We start from the raw sequence: 27391 nt of genomic DNA on the forward strand, positions 1-27391 counted from the left end.
ATAACTTGATCGTATCAGCGTTAGTGCAACGATGATCTTCGGGGGGGGGGGGGGGGGGGGAGAGGAGGGGGGGGAGGTAATATGAGTGTGGGTGTACGAGGTGTGAACAAAAAGTAAACGAAATTTTCGTTTTTCTGAAATAATTTTTTTATATTCGTCAAGATAGACTTTGTCCCCTTGAATGTAATCCCTCTTAGATCTAACACACTTGCGTCAGCGCTTTTTCTAATCTTGGAAGCATTTCCGAACTCAATTTTCGTTATGGTGCTGAGCATTGAGATGTGAGCGGGAGCATTATCGCGATGGAATTTCCACAAATGGTTTTGCCATGGTTCGGATCGTCTTTCTTTGGGCCGCTTCACGCAGACGGCACCTGACTTTCAGGTGGTATTCCCTATTGACCGTACGACCACAAGGCAGGATCACATGATGCACCATCTCACTGTAATCGAATAGAAAAACAGTGAGAGGAACCTTCACATGTGATCGAACTTGTCGAATTTTTCCGATCTTTGGTTTCCACGTCATACCTATATACCCATGTTACGTCACCCGTTATAGCCTTCTTCAGAGGTTCTGGATTATTGTCGACTTCATTCAATTACTGATCGATGTCTATGCGACGACCTTTTTGGCCGAAAAAAAAAACAGTTCCGAAACAAACTTCGCTGCTACGCGTTTCATGACCAAAACATCCGAAGGAATTGCTTTTTGTGGGCCAAAGTATATGTCAATACCATCGGCAAATTCCCTGGTGGTGATTCAGCAAATTCCAGAACGATGTTCTTTAGTTCTTTCACACTGTCCTCAGTAATTGATGTGCTTAGGGCGTCCAGGGCGACCGTTGTCTTCAATGTTTTCTCGACCCTCTTTTAAAAGTTTATAATACTCGTAAATTCTTGTCTTACTCATAGTAGATTCGCCAAAAGCCACAGTCAACAATCGTATCCAGTGCTCCACTTCATTCCATTTTTCAAGCAAACTTTAATGCAAATTCTTTCATGCATCTTTTCCGTAAGTTCGGTGTGCATTGGAAAACATGTATATCCTTTAAGACTGTCAACAATAAACCATATCTTCAACACAGCTGAAAATGAAACTCCCTGGAAGATTAAAACTGTGTGCCCGACCGAGACTCGAATTCGGGACCTTTGCCTTTCGCGGGCAAGTGCTCTACCAACAGAGCTACCGAAGCACGACTCACGCCCGGTACTCACAGCTTTACTTCTGCCAGTATCTCGTCTCCTACCTTCCAAACTTTACAGAAGCTCCCCTGCGAACCTTGCAGAACTAGCACTCCTGAAAGAAACGATATAGCGGAGACATGGCTTAGCCACAGCCTGGGGGATGTTTCCAGAATGAGATTTTCACTCTAAGCCATGTCTCCGCTATATCCTTTCTTTCAGGAGTGCTAGTTCTGCAAGGTTCGCAGGAGAGCTTCTGTAAAGTTTGGAAGGTAGGAGACGAGATACTGGCAGAAGTAAAGCTGTGAGGACCGAGCGTGAGTACTGCTTCGGTAGCTCAGTTGGTAGAGCACTTGCCCGCGAAAGGCAAAGGTCCCGAGTTCGAGTCTCGGTCGGGCACACAGTTTTAATCTGCCAGGGAGTTTCATATCAGCGCACACTCCGCTGCAGAGTGAAAATCTGATTCTGTAAACAGCTGAAAATGTCAACAAACATCAGGAACCTGTGTACGAACATGATACAAAAACGTTTTTAAAATCGGACGAATAAAACCTGCTAAATTAAAAAATTCCTAATACTTCTTGATCACACCTCGTAAGCGTATGCATATTAGTTTATCGACTACACTGGAAGTATACAAATTTAATTACTGAATATACTTTTCAACATCAACTGTACACTGATAAGCCAATACATATGACCACTGCCCACCGCGAGGTTGGACGCCGCCTGCTGACGTTACGGGCACGAGACGCGCTATGAAAAGTACGTAAGCGCAGCAGACACGAATGGGGTTCACCCTAGCTAAGATATGGGTTGCAAATGCGGAAATGCACTGAGGTAACAGACCGTCAGAAGACAGGTTACTATTACGCAATTTCTGTGAACGAGTATCTCGAAAACTTCGAAGCTGGTCGAATGTGCACGTGCTACTGTTGTGAGCCTCTATGGAAAGAGGTACAAGAACAGTGAAATTACCACTAGGTGCTAAATGGTTGGACGTGCATGACTCTTCACAGAACGTTGGGTTCGGAAGTTTTCTGTTAAGCATGCGGGTTCCCGGGTTCGATTCACGGCGGGGTCTGGGATTTTCTCTGCCTCGTGATGACTGGGTGTTGTGTGGTGTCCTTAGGTTAGTTAGGTTTAGTAGTTCTAAGTTCTAGGGGACTGATGACTAAAGATGTTAAGTCCCATAGTGCTCAGATCCATTTGACCATTTGTTAAGCATGATAGATGGTGATCTGGGCCATCTCTGCCGAAAGGGTACAACGCTGGTGCACACACAAATGTTTTGAAGCACACCGTTCAGAGTTGTTGAACATGGAGCTCTGCAGCAGAGCACGTCTACCTATTCACATGTTGACCCAACGACATCGTTAGTTACGATTGCAATGGGGACGGGATCATGGGGATTTGACCTTCGACCAATGGGAATATGTCGACTCTTCGGATGAATCACGTTTTTGCTACACTAGGTCGATGGTCGTCTCCGCAAACGCCGTTATCCAGAAGAACGGCGGCTCCAAACGAGCAGCGCGCCACTGACGCAGACTGGCGGGAGCAACGTTATGCTATGGGAGACACTCTGCTGCGTTTGCACGCTACCTGTCGTAGTAATCGAATACAGCTTCGAACAATCTGCATTGCTTCCCCGATGGCGATGTCATCTTTCAGCAGTCTAACTGTCTGTATCTCGGAGCCGGACCACTGCTACAAAGGTTTGAGGAACATTATAGTGAACTCATGTTGATGACTCGGCGACCATACTCGACTGATGTAAATCCCAGTGAACCCATCTGGGTGACTATCTGGTGGCATCACTGCGTACGAAAATCAGCGGCCTGTTATTTAAGAGAATTACAAGACCTGTGCGTAGACATCTAACACTACGAGGGTCGTTCAATAAGTAATGCACCACTTTTTTTTTCTCGGAACTTATTTATTGCTAAGAATGAGAATTTGGTGACAATATGCATCAACATCTCCAATGCCCTATTTTTCTACTTCTATGGCCGTACGCCAACGTTGTGGAAGAACATGTATTCCTTGCTTGTGGTGGTAAGTTCCTACGGGACCAAACTGCTGAGGCCATTCGTCCCTAGGCCTAGACGCTACTTAAACTAACTTACGCTGACAACACACACACCCATGCCCGAGGGAGAACTCGAACCTCCGCCGCTCGAACTGTGGCAAGGCGCTTCAGACCGCTCAGCTACCCCGCGGGTCATTCTCTTCCGGTAAAGGTACGCGTAGCCACGCTTTCACTGCATGACTGACAGTCTTGTCATCTCCACACTGTAGAGCCAGTGGTCGAGTTGTGATGCGCCGGTCGGCACGAATAATGGCATCCGCACGATTCAGCACGTCTGGAGCAGTGGCTGTGACAGGACGTCCCGAGCAAGACTGATCATAGAGTCTGTATCTGCATTTCCTAAGGCCGTAACTTTCTTTACCCATCGCCCAACTGTACTTCTATCAACTACAGGAACACCATGTTGTTTTGTGGTCTTCAGTCCAGAGACTGGTTTGATGCCGCTCTCCATGCGACTCTATCCTGTGCAAGCTTCTTCATCTCCCAGTACCCACTGCAGCCTACATCCTTCTGAATCTGCTTAGTGTATTCATCTCTTGCTCTCCTTCTGCGATTTTTACCCTCCACGCTGCCCTCCAATACCAAACTGGTGATCCCTTGATGCCTCAGAATATGCCCTACCAACAGATCCATCCTTCTCTCCGATCTCTTCAATACCTCCTCTTCAGTTATTAGGTCTACCCATATAACCTTCAGCATTCTTCTGTAGCACCATATTTCGAAAGCTTCTATTCTCTTCTTGTCCAAGCTATTTATCGTCCACGTTTCACTTCCATACATGGCTCCACTCCATACAAATACTTTCAGAAACGACTTCCTGACACTTAAATCTACACTCGATGTTAACCAATTTCTCTTCTTCAGAAACGCTTTCCTTGCCATTGCCAGTCTACATTTTATATCCTCTCTACTTCGACCGTCATCAGTTATTTTGCTCCCCAAATAGCATAACTCCTTTACTACTTTAAGTGTCTCATTTCCTAATCTAATTCCCTCAGCATCACCCGATTCAATTCGACTACATTCCACATCCTCGTTTTGCTTCTGTTGATTTTCATCTTATATCCTCTTTTCAAGACACTGTCCATTCCGTTCAGCTGCTCTTCCAGGTCCTTTGCTGTCCCTGACAGAATTACAATGTCATCGGCGAACCTCAAAGTTTTAGTTTCTTCTCCATGGATTTTAATTCCTACTCCGAATATTTCTTTTGTTTTCTTTACTGCTTGATCAATATACAGATTGAATAACATCGAGGATAGGCTACAACCCTGTCTCACTCCCTTCCCAACCACTGCTTCCGTTTCATGCCCCTCCGCTCTTATAACTGCCATCTCGTTTCTGTACAAGTTATAAATAGCCTTTCGCTCCCTGTATTTTACCCCTGCCATCTTCAGAATTTGAAGGAGAGTATTCCAGTGAACATTGTCAAAAGCTTTCTCTAAGTCTACACTCCACAAAAACGTATAGGGTGTGGTGTCACCGCCAGACACCACACTTGCTAGGTGGCAGCCTTTAATCGGCCGCGGTCCGTTAGTATACGTCGGACCCGCGTGTCGCCACTATCAGTAATTGCAGACCGAGCGCCGCCACACGGCAGGTCTAGAGTAGAGAGACTCCCTAGCCCTCGTCCCAGTTGGACAGCCGACTTTGCTAGCGATGGTTCACTGCCTACATACGCTCTCATTTGCAGAGACGACAGTTTAGCATAGCCTTCAGCTACGTCATTTGCTACGACATAACAAGGCGCCATATTCAGTTACTATGTCTTCTGAACAGTGACTCATGTACCGTCAAGAGCGACGTTCATGGATTAAAGTATCAAACTAATTATGTCCGCTTTCTGAATTCTCATTCCTTATCATGTTCCAGACCTCATGTCAGTACAGTTCTTCCCTCTTCATGCCAGCCTGCGTGAGCTAAAACGCGTGCATTTCGGCCTCCATTCATAGCACGGTGTTGGCTCCTCTGCCAACACAACATATGGATGTTAAGCATGGTTTCTTTTTCTGCACACAACAATTCATTAACAGGAGTCTACTTGTAACCAGACTCGTATATACACTCCACTTTGAGGCTGCACTAAGGCGCTGCCATCTGCCAGAACGGTACAAAACTTCACCGGCGCACAGAACAAACATCAAATGTGAAGCACCAACAAGGACGTTTGTCTATATATACTAATAGCTATTTTTTTAAAAAAATGTGGAACATTACTTAATGAACGACCCTCGTACATAGCTCCACAAACCTACCAACAAACTGTCGGATCCCTGATATGCAGAAGCAGTGATGTATTTCGTTCCAGAGACGGACAAACAACCTATTAAGCAGGTGGTCAGAATGTCTGAGCTCATCAGTGTACAAGACGCCCTAGACTGCCACAATATGTACAATCTGATGTGATAACGTTTCACCGTTTAGAGCGATTTTGCAAAATACGAGGGCTATCCACAAAGTACATTACGTTTTCGTTTGTGTCCGTTAGGGGCGGGGTAGCGCGGCCATCTTGGTGTCATGGCATTCCGCCGCTCAGTCGGCATCCTGCCGTGCTAGTGAGAGGTTCGTGCTGTACTCCGTTGAGTTACTGTGACAGTGTGAAATGTCAGCGTTAATTGAAAATGCCGCGAAGTGTGAAGTGCGTGCTGTAATAAGGTTTCTGACTGCAAAAAACTGTACACCGATAGAAATCTATCGGCAGCTTTGTGCAGTATATGGGGACAACATAATCACTGAAGGTGGAGTGCGCCAATGGGTCATAAAATTTAAAAATGGCCGAACTAACGTTCACGACGAAGAGCGAATTGGAAGACCCAGCATAGTGACTGCCGAACTTGTTGAAAAAGTCGACGCCGCGGTCCATGAAAACCGTAATTTCACAATAACGGAACTCTCTATGAGTTTTCCACAAATTTCACGAAGTTTGTTGCACGAAATCATTACCGAAAAGTTTGGTTACCACAAGTTTTGTGCGAGATGGATACCAAAAATCTTGACAGAGATTCACAAAAATCAGCGAATGGCTGCAGCGTTAAAGTTTTACGAGAAAGATGGCAACTCATTACTCGATAGCATCGCTACTGGTGACGAAACATGGGTTAAGCATGTGAACTGCGAGACAAAATTGCAGTCAATGCAGTGGGGGCACACGAATTCCCCCAAAAAACCCAAGAAATGCATGCAGACAATGTCGGCAAGGAAGGTGATGGCGACTGTCTTTTGGGACAGAAAAGGTGTGATTTTTGTGGATTTCCTCGAAAGAGGCACTACAATAAACTCTCAAAGGTATTGCCAAACTCTGCACAACCTAAGAAGAGCAATACAAAACAAGCTCAGGGGAAACTTGGGCTCAAAGATCTTGCTGTTTCTCGATAACGCCCGGGCCCACACGGCAAATGCCACTCGTGAAGTTCTCGAATCTTTTAAGTGGGAGTTATTTCCTCATCCGCCGTACAGTCCCGACCTGGCACTGAGCGACTTCCACTTATTCCCAGCAATGAAGAAGTGGTTGGCTATGCAGCGTTTTGATGACGACGCACAGCTTCAAGAAGAGGTAACCACGTGGTTGAAGGCGCAGGGGCCGAATTTTACGACGAAGGATTTTCCAAGCTCGTCCATCGAAACTATAAGTGCCTTAATTTAAATGGCAACTATGTAGAAAAGTAGTATTTAAGTGTGGCTTTCATCTGTATATAATAAACACAATTTCCAATACTTTATTTATTTTTAATTCCAAAACGTAATGTACTTTGTGGATAGCCCTCGTAAAATGGAGGACGCTGTCGCGAATGATAGTAATCGTGTTGAGAAGAGGGCGGGTAGCCAGAGGGCGTGCCCGGCTGGAAGGCGAGCGCCACGCACCGCGGCCAGGACGCCGGCAGGGCACTGCTGGACGTGGCCAGCCTCGCCATTGGTCGCGCTGGCCGGGCTGCAGGCGTCGCAGGAGTCGACGCCGTCCGAGACCGCCTCTTCCGTCCGCACCGGGCTCAGCGCTCCACCGGCAGGCACCGAGTCTCCGTTGCTCTCCTCTACGTCCTGCGAGGCACAAAATGAATACTTGTTTACTTGCTGCTGCTATTTGCAAATGACTTGTCACCTACTACGACAGCCCGTATTTTCACAATACGAAATTGTACGACGGTCACTCCAAAAGAGATCCACACAATTTTTGTAAAAACACAGTTTTCATTATGCATGTGTGAAAGTTTTACAGTGTGTAGATACATCCTTCCTGCTTCTTTTCAAACTTAGTTCAACTTGAATGAGATTTTCACTCTGCAGCGGAGTGTGCGCTGATATGAAACTTCCTGGCAGTTTAAAACTGTGTGTCGGACCGAGACTCGAACTCGGGACCTTTGCCTTTCGCGGGCAAGTGCCCTACCAACTGAGCTACCCGTGCACGACTCACGCCCCGTCCTCACAGCTTTACTTCTGCCAGTACCTCGTCTCCTACCTTCCAGGCTTTACAGAAGCTCTCCTGCAAACCCTGCAGAACTAGCACTCCTCAAAGAAAGGATATTGCGGAGTCTCGGTCCAGCGCACAGTTTTAATCTGCCAGGAAGTTTCATATCAGCGCACACTCCGCTGCAGAGTGAAAATCTCATTCTGGAAACATCCCCATGGCTAAGCCATGTCTCCGCAATATCCTTTCCTTCAGGTGTGCTAGTTCTGCAGGGTTCGCAGGAGAGCTTCTATAAAGTTTGGAAGGTAGGAGACAAGGTACTGACATAAGTAAAGCTGTGAGGACGGGGCGTGAGTCGTGCATGGGCAGCCCATTTGCTAGAGCATTTGCCCGCGAAAGGCAAAGGTCCCGAGTTCGAGTCTCGGTCCGACACACAGTTTTAATCTGCCAGGAAGTTTCATATTAGTTCAACCTGTTCCCGTGAGTGGCGCCGTCACAGCATGTATTCAAGATGGCTGCTACACTTAGACGCTCGTCAGAAGCACCGTGCTGTCATAGAATTCCTGTGCTGTGAAAACGAGACAGTGGGAAACATCCACAAGAGGTTGAAAAAGATGTATGGAGATGCTGCTGTCGATCGCAGTACAGTTAGTCGGTGGGCAAGCAGGTTACGTGATGAAAGCGGGCACGGCGATATTGAGGATTGTCCTCGCAGCGGCAGGCCTCGTACACCACACACTCCAGACAATGTGCAGAGAGTTAACGAATTGGTGACTGCTGACAGACGCAGCACAGTGAACGAATTCTCACGCTACGTTGGGATAGGGGAAGGAAGTGTTGCAGAATACTGAAAGTGTTGGAGTTAAGAAAGGTTTGTGCCAGGTGTGTTTCCAGGATGTTGACAGTGGCTCGCAAAGAAACAAGAAAAACGGTATGCAGCGAACTTTTGGAACAGTTAGAGAATGGTGGAGATGAATTTCTTGGAAGAATTGTGACAGGTGATGAAACATGGCTCCATCATTTTTCACCAGAGACCAAGAGGCATCGTGCAAATTCACCCAAGGAAAAAAAATCAAAACCACACCTTCTGCTGGAAAAGTTATGGCTACGGTGTATTTCGATTCCGAAGGACTCTTGCTTGTGGGCATCATGCCAAGTGGAACCACCATAAATTCTGATGCGTATGTGACGACACTGAAGAAACTTCAAGCTCGACTGAGTCAAGTTCGACCAGATCGGCAAAAGCAGGATGTTTTGCTGTTGCACGACAATTTACAGCCACATGTCAGTCAAAAAACCACGGAAGCGATCATAAAAGTCGGACGGACAACACTGAAATACCCGCCTTACAGTCCTGACTTGGCTCCATGTGACTATCATCTCTTTGGAAAACTGAAAGAGTCTCTTCGTGGAACAAGGTTTGAAGATGATGACTCCCTTGTGCAAGCTGCCAAACAGTGGCTCCAACAGGTTGGTCCAGAATTTTACCGTGCGGGTATACAGGCGCTGGTTCCAAGATGGCGTAAGGCAGTTGAGAGGGATGGAAATTATGTGGAGAAATGAAAATATTGTTCCTAAAGGACGCATCTACACACTGTAAAACTTTCAAACATGTAGAATAAAAGATGGATTAAAAAAATACTGTGCATTTCTTTTGCCGTGAACGTCGTACATCTACAGAATGGGAAAGTTATTTGATATTTCTTATTCGTAATAGGTATTAACAACATTGCAGCCTTAAATAGATTAGAGACTTCAAAGTAATTAAGAAATGAAAATCTTAAAACTAACGGCTTAGGAACAGAAGACGGAAAGAGAGTGTAAAACATTATATCACTTTGATATATTATAAATTGGAGATAATTTGTACAATAACAGGCCCATATCGTTAACGTCGATATGCAATAGGGTTTTAAAACATATATTGTGTTCGAACATTATGAATTACCTCGAAGGAAACGGTCTATTGACACACAGTCAATATGGGTTTAGAAGACATCGTTCCTGTGAAACACAACTAGCTCTTTATTGATATGAAGTGCTGAGTGCTACTGACAAGGGATTTCTGATCGATTCCGTATTCCCGGACCGAGCGAGGTGGCGCAGTGGTTAGCACACTGGACTCGCATTCGGGAGGATGACGGCTCAATCCCGTCTCCAGCCATCCTGATTTAGGTTTTCCATTATTTCCCTAAATCGTTTCAGGCAAATGCCGGGATGGTTCCTTTCAAAGGGCACGGCCGATTTCCTTCCCCATCCTTCCCTAACCCGATCTAGCGCTCCGTCTCTAATGACCTCGTTGTCGACGGGACGTTAAACAACACTAACGTAACCAACCGTATTCCCGGATTTCCGGAAGGCTTTTGATACTGTAACACACAAGCGGCTCGTAGTGAAATTGCGTGCTTATGGAATATCGTCTCAGTTATGTGTCTGGATTTGCGACTTCCTGTCAGAGAGGTCGCAGTTCGTAGTAATTGACGGAAAGTCATCGGGTAAAACAGAAGTGATTTCAGGGGTTCCACAAGGTAGTGTTATAGGCTCTTTGCTGTTCCTTATCTATATAAACGGTTTGGGGGACAATCTGAGCAGTCGTCTTCGCTTGTTTGCAGATGATGCTGTCGTTTATCGACTAAAAAAGTCATCATAAGATCAAAACAAATTGCAAAAAGATTTACAAAAAAGAATATCTGAATGGTGTAAAAAGTGTCAGTTGACCCTAAATAACGAAAAGTGTCAGGTCATCCACATGAGTGCTAAAAGGAACTGGTTAAACTTCGGTTACACGATAAATCAGTCTAATCTAAAAACCGTAAATTCAACTAAATACCTAGGTATTGCAATTACGAACAATTTAAATTGGGAAGAAGACATAGAAAATATTGTGGGGAAGGCTAACCAAAGGCTGCGTTTTATTGGCAGGACACTTAGAAAATGTAACAGACCTACTAAGGAGACTGCCTACACTACGCTTGTCCGTCCTCTTTTAGAATACTGCTGCGCGGTGTGGGATCTTTACCAGGTAGGACTGACGAGTACATCGAAAAAGTTCAAAGCAAGGCAGCACGTTTTGTATTATCGCGAAATATGGGAGAAAGTGTCACAGAAATGATACAGGATATGGGCTGGAAATCACTAAAAGAAAAGCGTTTTTCGTTGCGGCGGAATTTTCTCATGTAATTCCAATCACCAACTTTCTCCTCCGAATGCGAAAATATTTTGTTGACACCGACCTACATAGGGCGGAACGATCACCACGATAAAATCAGAGCTTGTACGGAAAGATATAGGTGTTCATTCTTTCCGCGCGCTGTGCGAGATTGGAATAATAGAGAATTGTGAAGGTTGTTCGATGAACCCTCTGTCAGGCACTTAAATGTGATTTGCAGAGGATCTATGTAGATGTTGATGTGGAATATCAAGTATCTTTCATTTAAGAAGGAGAAATGAAATATAATAGGAAAGTACATAGATCTGTATTAGAGGTCCCACCACCTAGCTACCTGGGGTGTGACGGCTTGGCAAATCATCGAGCCTGCCATATTCAAGGCAACATACAAAACATTTCTTTTATACTCATTTTATGGCGCACATCATGTTTGGTGGTGGTGGTGGTGGTGATGAGTTCCTATGGGATCAAACTGTTGAGGTCATCGATCCCTAAGCTTACACACTACTTAAACTAACTTACACTAAGGACAACAAACACACCCACGCCCGAGGGAGGACTCGAACCTCCGATGGGAGGAGCTGCGAGAACAGTGGCAAGGCGCCTCAGAGTTCGTGCCTGCCGCACCCGGCCATCATATCTGCTCCCCACTGAAATGTAACTTGGGGGAGGAAAATTTCGTTTATATTTCCAGTCGACGCCACTGTTTATTAAAGCTGTCACTACTAATTTGCATCTGAATTATGCAATACGTGTTATCACATGTAAGTAATTAATACATTAAACAAGTGTTGTAGCTAATAAAGGAATTTCTTTTGAGCTATAGTCACATGCAACACATCCATTTAACATATAGTGATAAAGGTTGGCCATCACATTTAGTTATATGTTTCAGTATTCAGTTATCAGCCACCCAACGTAAAATTGTAGTCAGTTTTATAAGAAGTATTTTTATTCAAGAAATATGACAAAATTACGATACCCACAAAGAACATATTACCAACATTTTCCGTGCAAGTGAAACTTAGTTGTATTAACCTCTACCTAACTCAGCTCCAACCTTCTTATCTCCACTTATACAACAACAATTTTCAGTTCCCAAACTAATTTGTATGTACCCAAAATTATTAGGGAAAAATGTTTAAGCATTCTAAAATACTTTTTTGTAAAATTTAATACGATTTCAATAAACAATTCTTGTAACCTTATTCATGAAATTGTGTATTTTGTCCTAATTTAAGGCACTAATTACAAAATTATTGTAATTAAGAAGCTTCTGTTTCACGAAAAATCTTATTTGAGAACCAAGGTTGTGAGTATAAGCTGGCGCGCTAATGGAGGCAGTGTGTGGTTAGCTTATGACTTGTAAATATGCTATGTCAGTCAGTCTCTAATTAATGTACAACTTTGAAGATGCTGTGCCACTAGCCTGAAGATATTTGTCATTTGTGTAACCAGCTGGTAGAAGTCGTGTCATGAACATCTGATCCTACAGATCTAATGTAATTAAATTTTCCTTGTGACATTTGAGTCGTATCTTTACCTACGATGATGACAGAAGCTGAAGAAATTAATTGAAATTTGTGCCATAATCGCGATTTGAACCTGGATCTCCCTGCTTACTAGGCAGCTGTGCTAGTAGCCATTATACCACCTAAGCAGTTCGTGTTAGGGAAGGTACTGGTCTGGGGTAGAATGTTCAGTGGTTCTGAAGCTATACCGTTTCAGTGGTGTAATCGGTAACACGGCTGCCAAATAAGCAAGGAGACCTGTGTTCAAGCCTCATCCTCGGCATAAACTTTTCTTTCTTCAACCTATGTCACAAGGAAAATTTAATTATATCAGATCTGTATATCATCTACACCTAAAGTACAGGTAGGATTCCCCATGAGGTCCAATGTCGTGGTCCTATTCCAGTACTGAATAACCTCCGTAATAGTGACGATGTAAGAAGGGAAAAACAGACTGAAGACGTGAAATGAAGTTTGTGTTATGGAGGGCATTGGACTAGGGTAGTCCGTGCCCCTATGCTAGCTATACTGCTGCGGTCGTAAGGAGACCTGGGTTCAAGTACCGGCTATGGCACAAATTTTAATTCATTTCTTCAGCTTCTATCATTTTCATACCTGATCTTATGTACCAAATAACGTAAAAGGCGACGGATTGCGTCTCGATCATCACAGAAGAAAATACTGCCTAGGAACAGGAAACAAAAGAGAAAGGTTGTAAAATATATTTAGTTTGTAATTATTTCTCCCAATAATGATTTCCTAGTGCAAGAATAGGGAAGATTTCTACTTCATTATTACCTAATTGTTTGATGTTTAACTTCCTTCCACACTGATTAGAAAGGAATGTATCGAATCCCCAGCTTCCAAAATCAGAACATTATGAAATACTGTGAACACTCAGACTCGTAAACACAGAGAATTCGTAGTTGTGTGGGAATATTTATTAGCTTACACACTGTAGTCGCTGAGCTACATCTGTTACCAAGTTTCCATTGAAACGCCATAAAATTAAAAGGACTACTGGAATATTTCTTTCTATGGCAGCAATGTTCCCGTCTTCCTGTCTTCATGTGAACTAAGCATTTAATACCACAAGCCCATATGAACACTGCACCAGCTCCAAATTAAACGTATACACAACTTCACGTAAAGCAGATGGTAAGACCAAATTAAGAACACAGAGGTGTTTCGTCATTGTGTTAATGTGTACTCATCTCAGTGGTGCCTGAGAAATTAGTGATGATGCACCACTCCTATTCTGAAGTCCAGGGCGGCATGACGAAACAAAGCTGGCAGTATGTCCGTTTCAAAGATGCTCAGAAGAGACGCACGAAACTATGCCGGAAGCATAAGCAAAGAAGTGTCCGGAATGGAGCAGTTTGACGAAACAAAGACTGCATGAATTCGAGGAACTAAAGAAAAGCCATCTTGTTACTAAACGATTTTATTTGAAGGGTATGTCTTCTACAGCCATCGTATACAAGTGCTCACGTGCTGTATAAATAGACTCGTACAATCAAGATCCAAACTGAGTACTGCAGCCAAATGAGAGCATAGAAAAGGTGAACAGGTGAAGTGCCTCCAAGTAGCTGAGATAGACGCTGTACTAAAATGAGTTATGTTACAGGGCTGAAGACGACGAAGCGATGCAGTTTTGTATTTTTCTATGTCGTAAATTATAAAGTCTGAACAACACAGTTTTATTTATAAACGGTATGTTTTCTCAGGATACATCGGTACTTCATAACTTGAAAGAACTTCAAAGAGATTATATAAAAAAGAAGGGTACTTCAGAAAATGTCAAGCAATGACACTTTACAGTGAACGCTAAAACATTTTTCCTTTTATCACAACACTTCCTTCACAAGAAAAAATAAAAAACAGTCAAATAAACAAATAACCAGTTACCGCTTGACTTTCTGCATACCAGTCCCTGAACGCAGCAAATTAAAACGAACCTGCTCAAGTGGCTTTGTCAGTAGATCAACCAATTGGTTCTTTCTATCAATATGGTCCAACATAATTTCACCATTCAGAAATCTTTCATGAACTTAAAAATGTCAGACTTCAATATGTTTTGATTGACGATGATATTTGGAGATTTTTACTAATTTCAATGCGCTGGCAGTGTCAGTATAAAGTGTTGGAGGTTGTCCCGGCATTTCAGTCAATTGGCTTTATAAACGATCTAACTAAATTAATTCTTTAGCTCATTCACTTGCTGAAGTTATTTCTGCTTCCGCTAAAGGTGTAGCCACAATCTTCTGCAGCTCACTTGTCCGTGGTATTACTCCACCAGAGAACTTTGCCACAATGCCGGTTGTTGGCGGTCTCAGCGAAACCAGCATCACTGTTAATTCTTCGATTTTATCCCTTATCATAGACAATGCCATAATTAAATGTGGCTTTCATGTATCGAAACATGAGTTTCACTCGATTCCAGTCCTTAGTGGTTGGTTTTTCCGTAGTTGGAGCAGCTTTATTAACTGCATAAGTTATGTCTGGACGAGTTACTATTGAGGGATACATAATACATCCAGCTGTCTCTCAGTAGGGGACAGAGGACGAAACTGCTTCATTCTGATCATGTTCTTCATATTCAACCGGAGTTGATATCATGTTGGATGCGACCATTCGAAATTTTCTTGGCATGAAAATAAAGCAAAATGAAGATAGAACGATTATGATAAGTCAGGAAAAATACACGCGACAAATATTGGAAAATACTGTTTCGTGTGTTGTTCCTAACTTATCTTAATCGCTCCCCCTTCATTTTGCTTTATTTTTATGTCAAGAAAATTTTCAAGGATCCTTTGTTATATCTAATTCACGTTGTAAAGTGTTCAGAAAAACTGTAATTTCTTCTTTGTCATTGCCAACTATTAGACCATTATCAACGTAAGTTGCTACATAAAGTCTATTTCCATTGTATTTACTATAAAGCAAGCAGGGATCTGCAGCATTGTTTTGAATGCCCGCTTTATTCGTGGCTCCCATAAAACGTTTGTTCCAACAGCGTGGTGCTTGTCTGAGTCCATAAGAGTCCTTTCCGAGAGACACACTCGATGTGTATTATCTTCGAAGCCCTGTAGTTGCTCCGTGTACACTTCATCTGAAAGTATTCCATTCAAAAAGGCCGTTTGTTTCATCATCACTTTGTTTCAACACCATCTTTTTTGAAGCAGCTACCGGTAGCAAAACTCGAATTGTGTCATAACGTGCAACAGGATTATAAACATCTCCATAATTTATTCTTGCTTGCTGAATACACCGTTTATCAATTAACCGGGTTTCAAAGCGGGTGCTTTCATGAGCTGCTGCTTTTCGACACAGAACCCAGCGATTTTGCAATGCTTTGGCATTCGTGGTATGTCCAACTAACACCCATGTATTATTTCTCTTCAGTGACTATTTTTTCATTAATAGCCTGCATTCATTTTTCCTTCTATCTGACTGCAACACGTCAGTAATACAGTTTGAATCCATATATTCCCCAACACAAACTTTTGTTATCATCAAGAACTCGCCACTTTCTATCCAGGCTCGTTTTCTTCGTCATCGACTACTCTCCAATTTACCTTCGTCAGAAAATTAATATGTTTCGGCTTTCATGAATTCTGTTACTTCTAAATTATTGTCATCTGATACTTGAAGTGCGTTGAATGTTTCTTCACCGTGAATTCCACTGGATGCAGCATGCCAAGGAATGTCAAATCTGATACGATCACTATGTAAATTACAAACTATTTCTGGCTTAAATTTTACATCACGACTCAAGATCGCTTTCGTTTTGGAAGGAATCCAGGCTCTAAATCCATTTTTGTCGTTGACTAAAAACAACCTTACCATCAAACTTTAAACGAGAATTTTTATGTGAACATAGAAACCTGTACCAAAAATTCTGACGTGATCAAATTGTCCTACTGGTCGATTGTACCACAGGTCATAATGAAATTTCTCTGGAACCGAAGACCTTCCAGTACGTTTTAAAATATACACTGCAGTACTGCAAGCTTCTGCCCACAATCCTCTTGGTAGTTTGCTTGCGTTCTACATCGGGCGCACCGCTTCAACAATTGTTCTGCTTTCACGTTCGGCCAAACCATTGTGTTCAGCAGTACAGGGTGGCGTAGTCAGTAATTCTGTTCTCTTAAATTTGAACGATTCGTTAACTCAAATGTTGTTACAAAATTCTTTACCTCCGTCACATCTGAACTGTTTAACAGCACGACTTTTGGTTTGAGCTTCATTTAAAAAATGTTTAAACACATCGCAAACTTCGTTTTTGTGCTTCAAAAAGAAAATTCGATGAAATTTATTGAAATCACCTGTAAAATATACATAATGTCGTAGCCGTTACATGCGGCTGCTCTGGCTGCGGGCAAGTGGGCACTTGCATCGGTGGCATATAAAGCATTTTCCATGCCAGCACTGTACCATTTCTTTCGACTGTTCCTTGACCAAATGCAAGCATAGTAGTACCTTGCTTTCCTAATGAAACTACTTCAGGAGTATCAAATTCACTGTACAAAACGAAGTATTGTTTATTCAGAGTATTATGCTTGGAGTGATATGCACCACTATCACAATACCATTCATTTACGTCAATATAATTTCTCTTAGGCGAAACAATTGGCGCAGAAGTAAATGCAGTGTTACCATTCACCTTCTGTTCTTACCTCGGGCTATTGCGTTCAGGGACGTTCAGTGAACTTTCCGCTCTCCAGTGACCAAATTGTTTACATTTATTGCACGAAAATTTTTGTTTTGCTCGCTCTTCTTCCGTGTGTTACAAACGACAAATGCAGTTACGTCCGTTGCATTCTGTTCACGCATTTCAGTGGTACAAAACTTTTCAAGAAATAAGTTCAGTCTCTGATTTTCTGCTGGTATTGTCTCCCAGAGATCTATAAAATTATCATAATCCTTTCTTAGCGCAGATAAAATTCTACTATTTGATATTCTTTCAGACAAAGTGTTCTCTTCATGTTTCGTTTATTTATAATTTAGATCTACAAATAACTCCTCCAGCTTAGCCACGTGTGTGCTAATATCTTCTCTTTCGTCGTGTTTAACGCGAAAAAAGGTTTCAGTTAACATGTTGTATGCTGCTGCGTTCAAGTAGTGCATGTAGTTTGTCCCATACTTCTTTAAAATTTTTGTACAACGCAAGTTCAGCAACTGGTTTGCTTAAGAGTCCTTGCTATTAGACTTGCTGCTTTCGCGTTATTCTTATACTATTCAGCATACGATGCCCTCTATTCAGTAGCAGGTTCCCGAGGCAAGACAACAGGTTCGCGACTAACGGTAGCAATGTCTTCGAGCTCATTCAAACGGAGCACCACAGACATTTGCCATTTCCATTTTGCCCAATCATAGGGCCCTTCAAGTTTATCAATATTCAGTTTATAATCTCCATTTGTAGCCATATTCTTACCCTACATCTCGATTCAACAGAAAACTCTTCTGTTAGCACGCACTTGATTGAATCAATTTTCTTTTTCAGAAAAGGTGTATTTTGTTTCTCAGGTGTGGAGGAGGAGGAGGAGATCAGTGTTTAACGTCCCGTCGACAACGAGGTCATTAGAGACGGAGTGCATGCTCGGGTGAGGGAAGGATGGGGAAGAAAATCGGCCGTGCCCTTTCAAAGGAACCATCGCGGCATTTGCCTGAAGCGATTTAGGGAAATCACGGAAAACCTAAATCAGGATGGCCGCAGACGGGATTGAACCGTCGTCCTCCCGAATGTGAGTCCAGTGTGCTAACCACTGCGCCACCTCGCTCGGTTTTTCAGATGTGCTCTGGGCCCATATCCTGTTGTAAATAATAAAGTCTGAATTACACAGTTTTATTTATGAACCGTATATTTTCTCAGGATACAGTTTATTTCATACATTAAACAAACTTCAAAGAGATTATATGAAAAACAAGAATATTTCAGAAAACATCAAGGAATAACACTTTACAGTGAACGCTAAAACGTTTTTCCTTTTATTAACACATTCTGAATTTGCAGTTAGGTGTTTGAAAACTGCGTGTGGCATTTCCCAGTATCTTATCATCGCTGTGAATATGTTGGTAACCCAGGAATTTCTTCAGGTGAAAGAAAGGATAGAATTCGGTCGCAGCAAAACTTGTTCACTGATTAGAATGAGAAACATCCATCACTATAACTTTTTGTGCCATGAGTTATTTGGAAAGTGTTGTCGTGGCTTAACATGACGTCAGCTCTGTCATCCAAGTCTATTAGTTCTATACAGATCAGAGTGTACACTTATGACCACCGACTTCCGTAATCCTATAGACAGAATATCCATGGAACCTGAAGTTTATTCCCACTTCTTGGCGTTCCTTTTACTTCCGTCAATGCGTCTGAGGTTGAACAATAGGGACGAAGACTATTTGCCATGCCGTTTTTATACCCACAGTTATCTGTCTGTCTTCTCTAACTAGTACGAATTCAGATTAGTGGATTATTATCTACATAATAAGCTAAAACAAATGCGTGATACAACAGATATACGTAATAGGGAAATACATCATCAATGTGTTGTGGAAGCCTCCGAATTCATTTCACACATTCTCGAAATGTTTGAATTGATGTGATAGCGACTGATTTAACTAGTGCTTACGCGTGAAAATATGAGACGAGGGAATTTTTTAATATTAGTAATGAAGCTCCAAGAACATCGAATAATGCTGTTTCAGCAGTACCTGAAAATGACGAGCTATGAAATACTATTTAATATCTATTTTTTGTTTTTTATTTGAGGAATCAACAATTAAAAATTATTTCAGCTCTTGCGGCTACTTATAACAACGAAAGTATGCCTACATTCAGTAGCTCTCTAACATAATAGAAATTAAATTTACTAATTTGAAGGAAAATTAGATCAATATCTTAATTTTTAGTTATAATGTGCTTTATACTACTAAGTTTGCTATTAACCTGCTTAACGTATTCGAGAAGCTCTTGACCATTTTACATCTACTTTTTACACGATATTGTAACAGACGTTCGGATGGACATAGGTTATTCATGTTTTAAAAAGTGCTGTACACAAACAAATGTGTTCTGTACCACTATAAAGACAAGTCGTGTTCTATCGTTGTTACCAAGAATCTCAAAAAGTTCTTCACCAGTTTACTTCAAATTTTTACACATAGGCTACATGCTGTTTTTAGTATTCATTTAATACGTCAATTATTTTATACAGTATACAAGAAGGAAACGTTTTTATGAGAAAACGCAGAAAAATCTTGGCTGATTTACTTCAGATTTTTACACGATACTCTAATAAACATTTAGATAGACCTAGGCTAAACTTTTAAAACAACAATGTACAGTTTTCTGTTAAAATCGACTACGGGAAAGAAGATGCTATACTGTGCTGCGAATCTGTGTCGTTTCGTTTTCTCGCTAGCAGTCAGCTTTAAGAGAAAGTGGGAAAATTGGATCTACTGCTATCTTTGTAAAGCTACACGTTCGCAGATAAAAACTACGTCAAATGCTATCATTGAAGCTGCCATTCTCGCAGGCCCAATGATGTAGTCTCTTTCATACTACTCATTGAGCCCAGCCAATTTTGCTATTCATTTTAAGCGAATTTAATTCCCAAGAGAGTTTTCGTTTAAATTAACAAGGCTCAGTCAGAGAGGTTGGATGAGGGGGAGAGGAGAGGAGAAGATGAAGAGAGAGGGGAGAGAAGAAGGTAGACAAGGAGAGGGGGGAGGAGATTAGGATATATATCCACTTCCCAAATGTATTTATTCCCATATGTATTTAGGAATTGTGAAGGATTGCCAGATTTGCAAATATGACAAAAAGGGTGAGAAAATGTGGAAGAAACACACTGAAATTGAAAACTGTTCTTATTAGCACATGTATTCAAAATTTTAATATAGTGCATTGTTTCCTGTCAGTTCTGCCAGTAAGAACAGTGTCCCATTACTGATCATTCACCATTACTTTGCTGTTCATATACCATTTTTCACAAATGAGGTTGTTCATGATGTAGGTAAGGTTTATTAAACCTCCTTTTGATAATTGGTGGAGGAATCATCTACCATTCTTTTTAACTATGTACAGAAATCCGACTTATTGTCAAGAAATAAAACTTTGAAAATTTGACAGTATAATTTTATAAACTAGGCAGTTATGTCAAATGAGCAACAGCCGGTGGCGGTAACAGCTGCCCTCCACTGAAAGCACGTTTACTGGTGACGTCAACATACAGCCTGAACAAAACCGATCTTTTGGGTGTGAAGCTATTTATACAGACATTGAATATTCCAGAATAAAGAGACATTAGAAACATAAACCTTCCAGAAATTATCAATACTAAAATAATCACTGAGGGATGTGTTTGAAGTGGCGACCCACGACATGCCAGCCAGTGGTGCCAACCATCACGTTGCAGGGCTCGTATCACAGCTCGGGGCAGTAGAAAATTATAGTAAAAGATTATTTTTCTTGTGCCAGTACAATACCATCATTCTCCAAAAATACAGAGTGTATTTGTTAAACAAATAATAATATGAATATAATAATAATATGAACAATAATGAGAATAATAGAATAATAATATTAATAATAATTGAAACGTAACTGAGGTGTTTATTGGTGAATTACTTCTCAAGGTATGATAACTAAAAATTTTGTCTGTGGTTGTTTGCGGCAGATGATACCGCGTACGCGCAAGCGGGTAACTACCTTGTTCACCTTTGTTCGCCTAAAAACGAGTCAGTGTCCACGTGGATTGCACAGAAGAAGGTTTCTGTGTGTTTCCTCTCGCGTAGCTAAACTCTATTACACTGTAACAATGTCGTTTTATGCGTGAATATGGGTTGCGACCAACAGACTATGTTCCCACATACAATAATGAAATGGGACAAGCGACTTAGGGAAACTGGAAGTTTGCTTTCGACGTTGGCCCACGACTCTAACCACGCAGTTCCACAGGCTACTGCTGAATTAATCCGTACGTCCTTCCAGCGGAGGCCTTGTAAAGTCAATCGGACGAGCAAGTAGGTAGTTAGTTACCTTATATAACAGTTAGATAATGTCTTCCATAAAAGGCTGCGCCTACGGGCGTAGAAAGTGCAACTTCGTCAAAAAACCAAATATGAGGCTATATTGGATATAATTCTGGCAAAAATGGGTGAATACGAGGCATTTCCCGTCTGTTTCTCGGAGTAGGCTACATTCCACACTTCCGGCACATTACACACACACAGTTATCGCATATGGGAAACTGAATCCACCTCCCCCACACTTGGAGCCAACAGTTAGTGTAACAACGAACGTAGACATGTTGGAGCTGTATGCTGTGACACAACTTCCTCGCAACGAGATCTTTCAACGTCATTTTGCGAATATTGTGAGCAATTTCTTGGATCGTGAGTTCCCAGATCACTGGATTGTGACATGTCGTCCGTGGATGGCTTTCCCTCCTAGAACCTCAGACATTAGCCCACTTAATTTGTTTTCTATGGGGGTTTATGAACGTCAGGTGTACCGGACACCAGTCTGTGATCTGCCGCAACATTTGTGCCGTCGCATTCGTGCAGCAATCGCAAATGTTACGCTTGCCATACTGCAAAACATTTGAAGAGAACACGAATACAGATCTTATCTCTGTCGCGTCTCTAATGGTGCACTGATTGAGTTGGGTAAGTTGTGTAAAAAATTATTTTGTGTTGCCGTACTCGTAGAAACATGCTGGCAATAAATATCTCAATTACAAGTTATATGTTTAATCCGAACACCTCGTATATGTTACAATTTCCTGTCTCCGGCAACAATTCTGAAGAGCATAATCCAGTGGGACAGGGAATGGAAGGTGTACAGAAGAAATAAGGGCTAGGATATTTGTGGAGAAAAGAGAGTTTGGAAAGGAGATGCAATGAGTTGCGGAATATCAGAGAAATATCTGAAATCAGTTGGTTCACTGATCTAGTTGGGTAAGTTGTGCAAAAAATCATTTTGAGTTACTGTACTCGTAGAAACATACCGTCAATAAATATCTCAATTACTTCTCATGTTACTAAATGTTATATGTTTAATCCGGACCATTAACATCGTAACCTGCATATTCATAAGACGTAAAGGAGCCGATGGCCTTTGTAGTCTGGTCCCTTCAATCCCCACAAACTAACCAACCATAAGACGTAAGATAGTGTACACACATCGAAAAAAAACGTTTTGTATCAGCCCAGTTCCCAGAACTCCTGAAGATAGACGTTGACTGTCGATACCGTATCACAGACACAGTCCCTATCACTGTTCAGAGATGTCACTAAGCCCGTCCAAAGATGTAAACAACCATGCTTGAGCAGCGCCTATTAGGCGGAGGGGGTCCGACAGCCGATCAGTTCCAGTCATTCCACCAGGAAGGAGGTAGACGGCTCGTGTTGTCTATAGTTCAACCATGCCTAGACGGTCAATAACGCGGTTCGATCGCGTCCGCATTGTTACTTTGTGCCAGGAAGGACTCTCAATAAAGGAAGTGTCCAGGCGTCTCGGAGAAAACCAAAGCGATGTTGTTCGGACGTGGCGGAGATACAGAGGGACAGGAACTGTTGATGACAAGCTTCGCTCAGGACGCCCAAGGGCTACTACTACTGCAATGGATGACCGCTACCTACAGATTATGGCTCGGAGGAACCCTGACAGCAACGCCACCAAGTTGAATAATGCTTTTCGTGCAGCCACAGGACATCATGTTACGACTCTAAACTGTGTGCAGAAGGCTGCATGATGCGCAACTTCACTCCCGATGCCCATGGCAAGGTCCATCTTTGCAACCACGACATGATGCAGCGCGGTGCAGATGTGCCCAACAACAGCCAAATGGACCGCTCAGGATTGGCATCACGTTCTCTTCGTCGATGAGTGTCGCATATACCTTCAACCAGACAATCGTCGGAGACGTGTTTGGAGGCAACCCGGTCAGGCTGAACGCCGTAGACACACTGTCAAGCGAGTGTAGCAAGCTGGAGGTTCCCTGATATTTTGGGGGGCAGAAATGTACAGGTACCGGAACTCTCGGAACCGAGGTGATGCAAAACTCTTTTAGATGTGTGTATTTTAGAATCAACTAATACTGTCCTTTAAAATTTTAAATATTTGTAAAATTTTACTAATATTTTGATAAATAATCTCCAATGATCGAATTTTATTTGAATTCACGTTTTCCCAAACTGGTATATATTTTGACACTCATTATTTCCTTTCTCGTATTTTGTTTTGGTGTGTATTTCTTTGAAAGAAAGTTATTACAATTATATTGTGCTGGCGGTACAGACAATAGTTTAAAGTTTTTTACTATCCCAATGCTGCTGACATACACGCATATTATACACTCCTGGAAATGGAAAAAAGAACACATTGACACCGGTGTGTCAGACCCACCATACTTGCTCCGGACACTGCGAGAGGGCTGTACAAGCAATGATCACACGCACGGCACAGCGGACACACCAGGAACCGCGATGTTGGCCGTCGAATGGCGCTAGCTGCGCAGCATTTGTGCACCGCCGCCGTCAGTGTCAGCCAGTTTGCCGTGGCATACGGAGCTCCATCGCAGTCTTTAACACTGGTAGCATGCCGCGACAGCGTGGACGTGAACCGTATGTGCAGTTGACGGACTTTGAGCGAGGGCGTATAGTGGGCATGCGGGAGGCCGGGTGGACGTACCGCCGAATTGCTCAACACGTGGGGCGTGAGGTCTCCACAGTACATCGATGTTGTCACCAGTGGTCGGCGGAAGGTGCACGTGCCCGTCGACCTGGGACCGGACCGCAGCGACGCACGGATGCACGCCAAGACCGTAGGATCCTACGCAGTGCCGTAGGGGACCGCACCGCCACTTCCCAGCAAATTAGGGACACTGTTGCTCCTGGGGTATCGGCGAGGACCTTTCGCAACCGTCTCCATGAAGCTGGGCTACGGTCCCGCACACCGTTAGGCCGTCTTCCGCTCACGCCCCAACATCGTGCAGCCCGCCTCCAGTGGTGTCGCGACAGGCGTGAATGGAGGGATGAATGGAGACGTGTCGTCTTCAGCGATGAGAGTCGCTTCTGCCTTGGTGCCAATGATGGTCGTATGCGTGTTTGGCGCCGTGCAGGTGAGCGCCACAATCAGGACTGCATACGACCGAGGCACACAGGGCCAACACCCGGCATCATGGTGTGGGGAGCGATCTCCTACACTGGCCGTACACCCCTGGTGATCGTCGAGGGGACACTGAATAGTGCACGGTACATCCAAACCGTCATCGAACCCATCGTTCTACCATTCCTAGACCGGCAAGGGAACTTGCTGTTCCAACAGGACAATGCACGTCCGCATGTATCCCGTGCCACCCAACGTGCTCTAGAAGGTGTAAGTCAACTACCCTGGCCAGCAAGATCTCCGGAGCTGTCCCCCATTGAGCATGTTTGGGACTGGATGAAGCGTCGTCTCACGCGGTCTACACGTCCAGCACGAACGCTGGTCCAACTGAGGCGCCAGGTGGAAATGGCATGGCAAGCCGTTCCACAGGACTACATCCAGCATCTCTACGATCGTCTCCATGGGAGAATAGCAGCCTGCATTGCTGCGAAAGGTGGATATACACTGTACTAGTGCGGACATTGTGCATGCTCTGTTGCCTGTGTCTATGTGTCTGTGGTTCTGTCAGTGTGATCATGTGATGTATCTGACCCCAGGAATGTGTCAATAAAGTTTCCCCTTCCTGGGACAATGAATTCACGGTGTTCTTATTTCAATTTCCAGGAGTGTATATAGTGTTTTAGCATATAATAACTAGTGTTTTAGCTATACCTGGCACACAGTGGAAACAGTCAATATAACCTCTTCTATCTGCTGGTGAAGTACTCTGTAAAAGTGTTACTAACGGAAAAGTAGCTTATTTAAATTACTACAAGTTTTCACTACTTATATATCTGTTATGAAATAATTGCTCATACTGGAGAAGGATTAGTTGATCGAAACATTTATTCCTTTTATACATTCAAAGAGTTCATACAAAAACAGTGTTTAGTAGTTCTCAGATATGCTACTAAATTCAACCACAGTTTTAAATTTTACAGAAAAGATCACATTTTATTCCATCTGACTATATTTATTCCTGTCTCACCTTTTTCTTTTGATCTCTTGCAATTTATATCATGACTACAGCTCTCCTTAATTTGAACTTCTTGTGAGAGAGTTACTTTATGTAATTAACTTAAGATCTATTATGTGAGACAGTCATACTGAATATTAAAGAGACGTCTCCTCGGGAATCTAGGTCTGGAGAAATAAATGTGATGTGTTTTGGCGAATAGGTTTCTTTCGTTCCATCAAATAACAGGTGTTGATTTACAGCGTTTAGTACAACACTATTTTCGAGATAAATAAAAATAAAATAACTTGTTGATTTCCCAATACATTATCTCCTCTAATTTTTTCCAAAAGGCATTTACAGGAGATTTTACAGCAAGTTCATTACGACATTAGTTCACTATCGTACACAAGTATGAAATCCTTATTTGAACCATTTCAGTCGAAGCAACTGTCTCCTGGGTATCAGGTTTCTCAAAATTCAGTCACTCTCTTGAAATCTTCTGATACTGTGAACTTCACATAGCTTTCAACAACCTTCATCCTCCCCCACTGGAGTCCTATATTATTTCATCTAACTTCTGTCCAGTCTCGAATAAACTGAACACCTGTGCATCTGTTATACAAAATGAAAGCTAGACTACCCAAACTCCCACATTCGTAACCTGTCGTATCAGTGAGGTAACACTGAACTGTCTACACGCGAACACACACTCCACACCCTCTCTCAACGGCTTTACAGGTTAGCACACCTATATTAACAAAATCTCATGGAGATCTATCGTTATAATGAACCTGACTGCTTCCCATGTGACCCAATCTATTTTTTTTTCTTTTTTTACGAAGACGTGCTGATAAGTAACACCTCCAAGTTTTTTATGTGAAAACTCGAAAAACTTTTTTAAATAAAACATACGTTATTAACTTTCTATACCTTGATTGTTCATGTGTACAGGTTTATTTCCCTACAGATTCCTCCTGGCGACAAACACCTTTCTCTGAACGGAAGACCACTTTGTTGATACCGTCACTGAAGAAAGTTTGACACTGTTGACGGAGCCTAAACATCAGCTCTGTTTCCACCGCTTCATCACTGTCAAAGTGAAGTTCGCTAAGGATTTCTGTTAAGTTTTGAAAACAGATGTAAATATGATGGAGCCAAGTCGATACTACACTCCTGGAAATTGAAATAAGAACACCGTGAATTCATTGTCCCAGGAAGGGGAAACTTTATTGACACATTCCTGGGGTCAGATACATCACATGATCACACTGACAGAACCACAGGTACATAGACACAGGCAACAGAGCATGCACAATGTCGGCACTAGTACAGTGTATATCCACCTTTCGCAGCAATGCAGGCTGCTATTCTCCCATGGAGACGATCGTAGAGATGCTGGATGTAGTCCTGTGGAACGGCTTGCCATGCCATTTCCACCTGGCGCCTCAGTTGGACCAGCGTTCGTGCTGGACGTGCAGACCGCGTGAGACGACGCTTCATCCAGTCCCAAACATGCTCAGTGGGGGACAGATCCGGAGATCTTGCTGGCCAGGGTAGTTGACTTACACCTTCTAGAGCACGTTGGGTGGCACGGGATACATGCGGACGTGCATTGTCCTGTTGGAACAGCAAGTTCCCTTGCCGGTCTAGGAATGGTAGAACGATGGGTTCGATGACGGTTTGGATGTACCGTGTACTATTCAGTATCCCCTCGACGATCACCAGTGGTGTACGGCCAGTGTAGGAGATCGCTCCCCACACCATGATGCCGGGTGTTGGCCCTGTGTGCCTCGGTCGTATGCAGTCCTGATTGTGGCGCTCACCTGCACGGCGCCAAACACGCATACGACCATCATTGGCACCAAGGCAGAAGCGACTCTCATCGCTGAAGACGACACGTCTCCATTCGTCCCTCCATTCACGC

The 27391-nt window shown here is 42.9% G+C and overlaps 1 protein-coding gene across 3 annotated transcripts in view; it reads right to left on the bottom strand.

Annotated features, from left to right (window-relative positions):
• Nucleotides 1-27391, bottom strand: part of LOC124795060 (RNA-binding protein Raly-like) — a 431777-nt gene that overhangs the window by 9856 nt on the left and 394530 nt on the right. For all 3 annotated transcript variants that reach the window (XM_047258861.1, XM_047258860.1, XM_047258859.1), the window contains exon 9: nucleotides 7135-7308. In XM_047258861.1, the coding sequence (XP_047114817.1) occupies nucleotides 7135-7308 (174 nt within the window). The remainder of the gene's footprint in view (nucleotides 1-7134; nucleotides 7309-27391) is intronic.

The sequence above is a fragment of the Schistocerca piceifrons genome, chromosome 4 (genome assembly GCF_021461385.2).
Source record: "Schistocerca piceifrons isolate TAMUIC-IGC-003096 chromosome 4, iqSchPice1.1, whole genome shotgun sequence".
In the NCBI taxonomy this organism is placed as follows: domain Eukaryota; kingdom Metazoa; phylum Arthropoda; class Insecta; order Orthoptera; family Acrididae; genus Schistocerca; species Schistocerca piceifrons.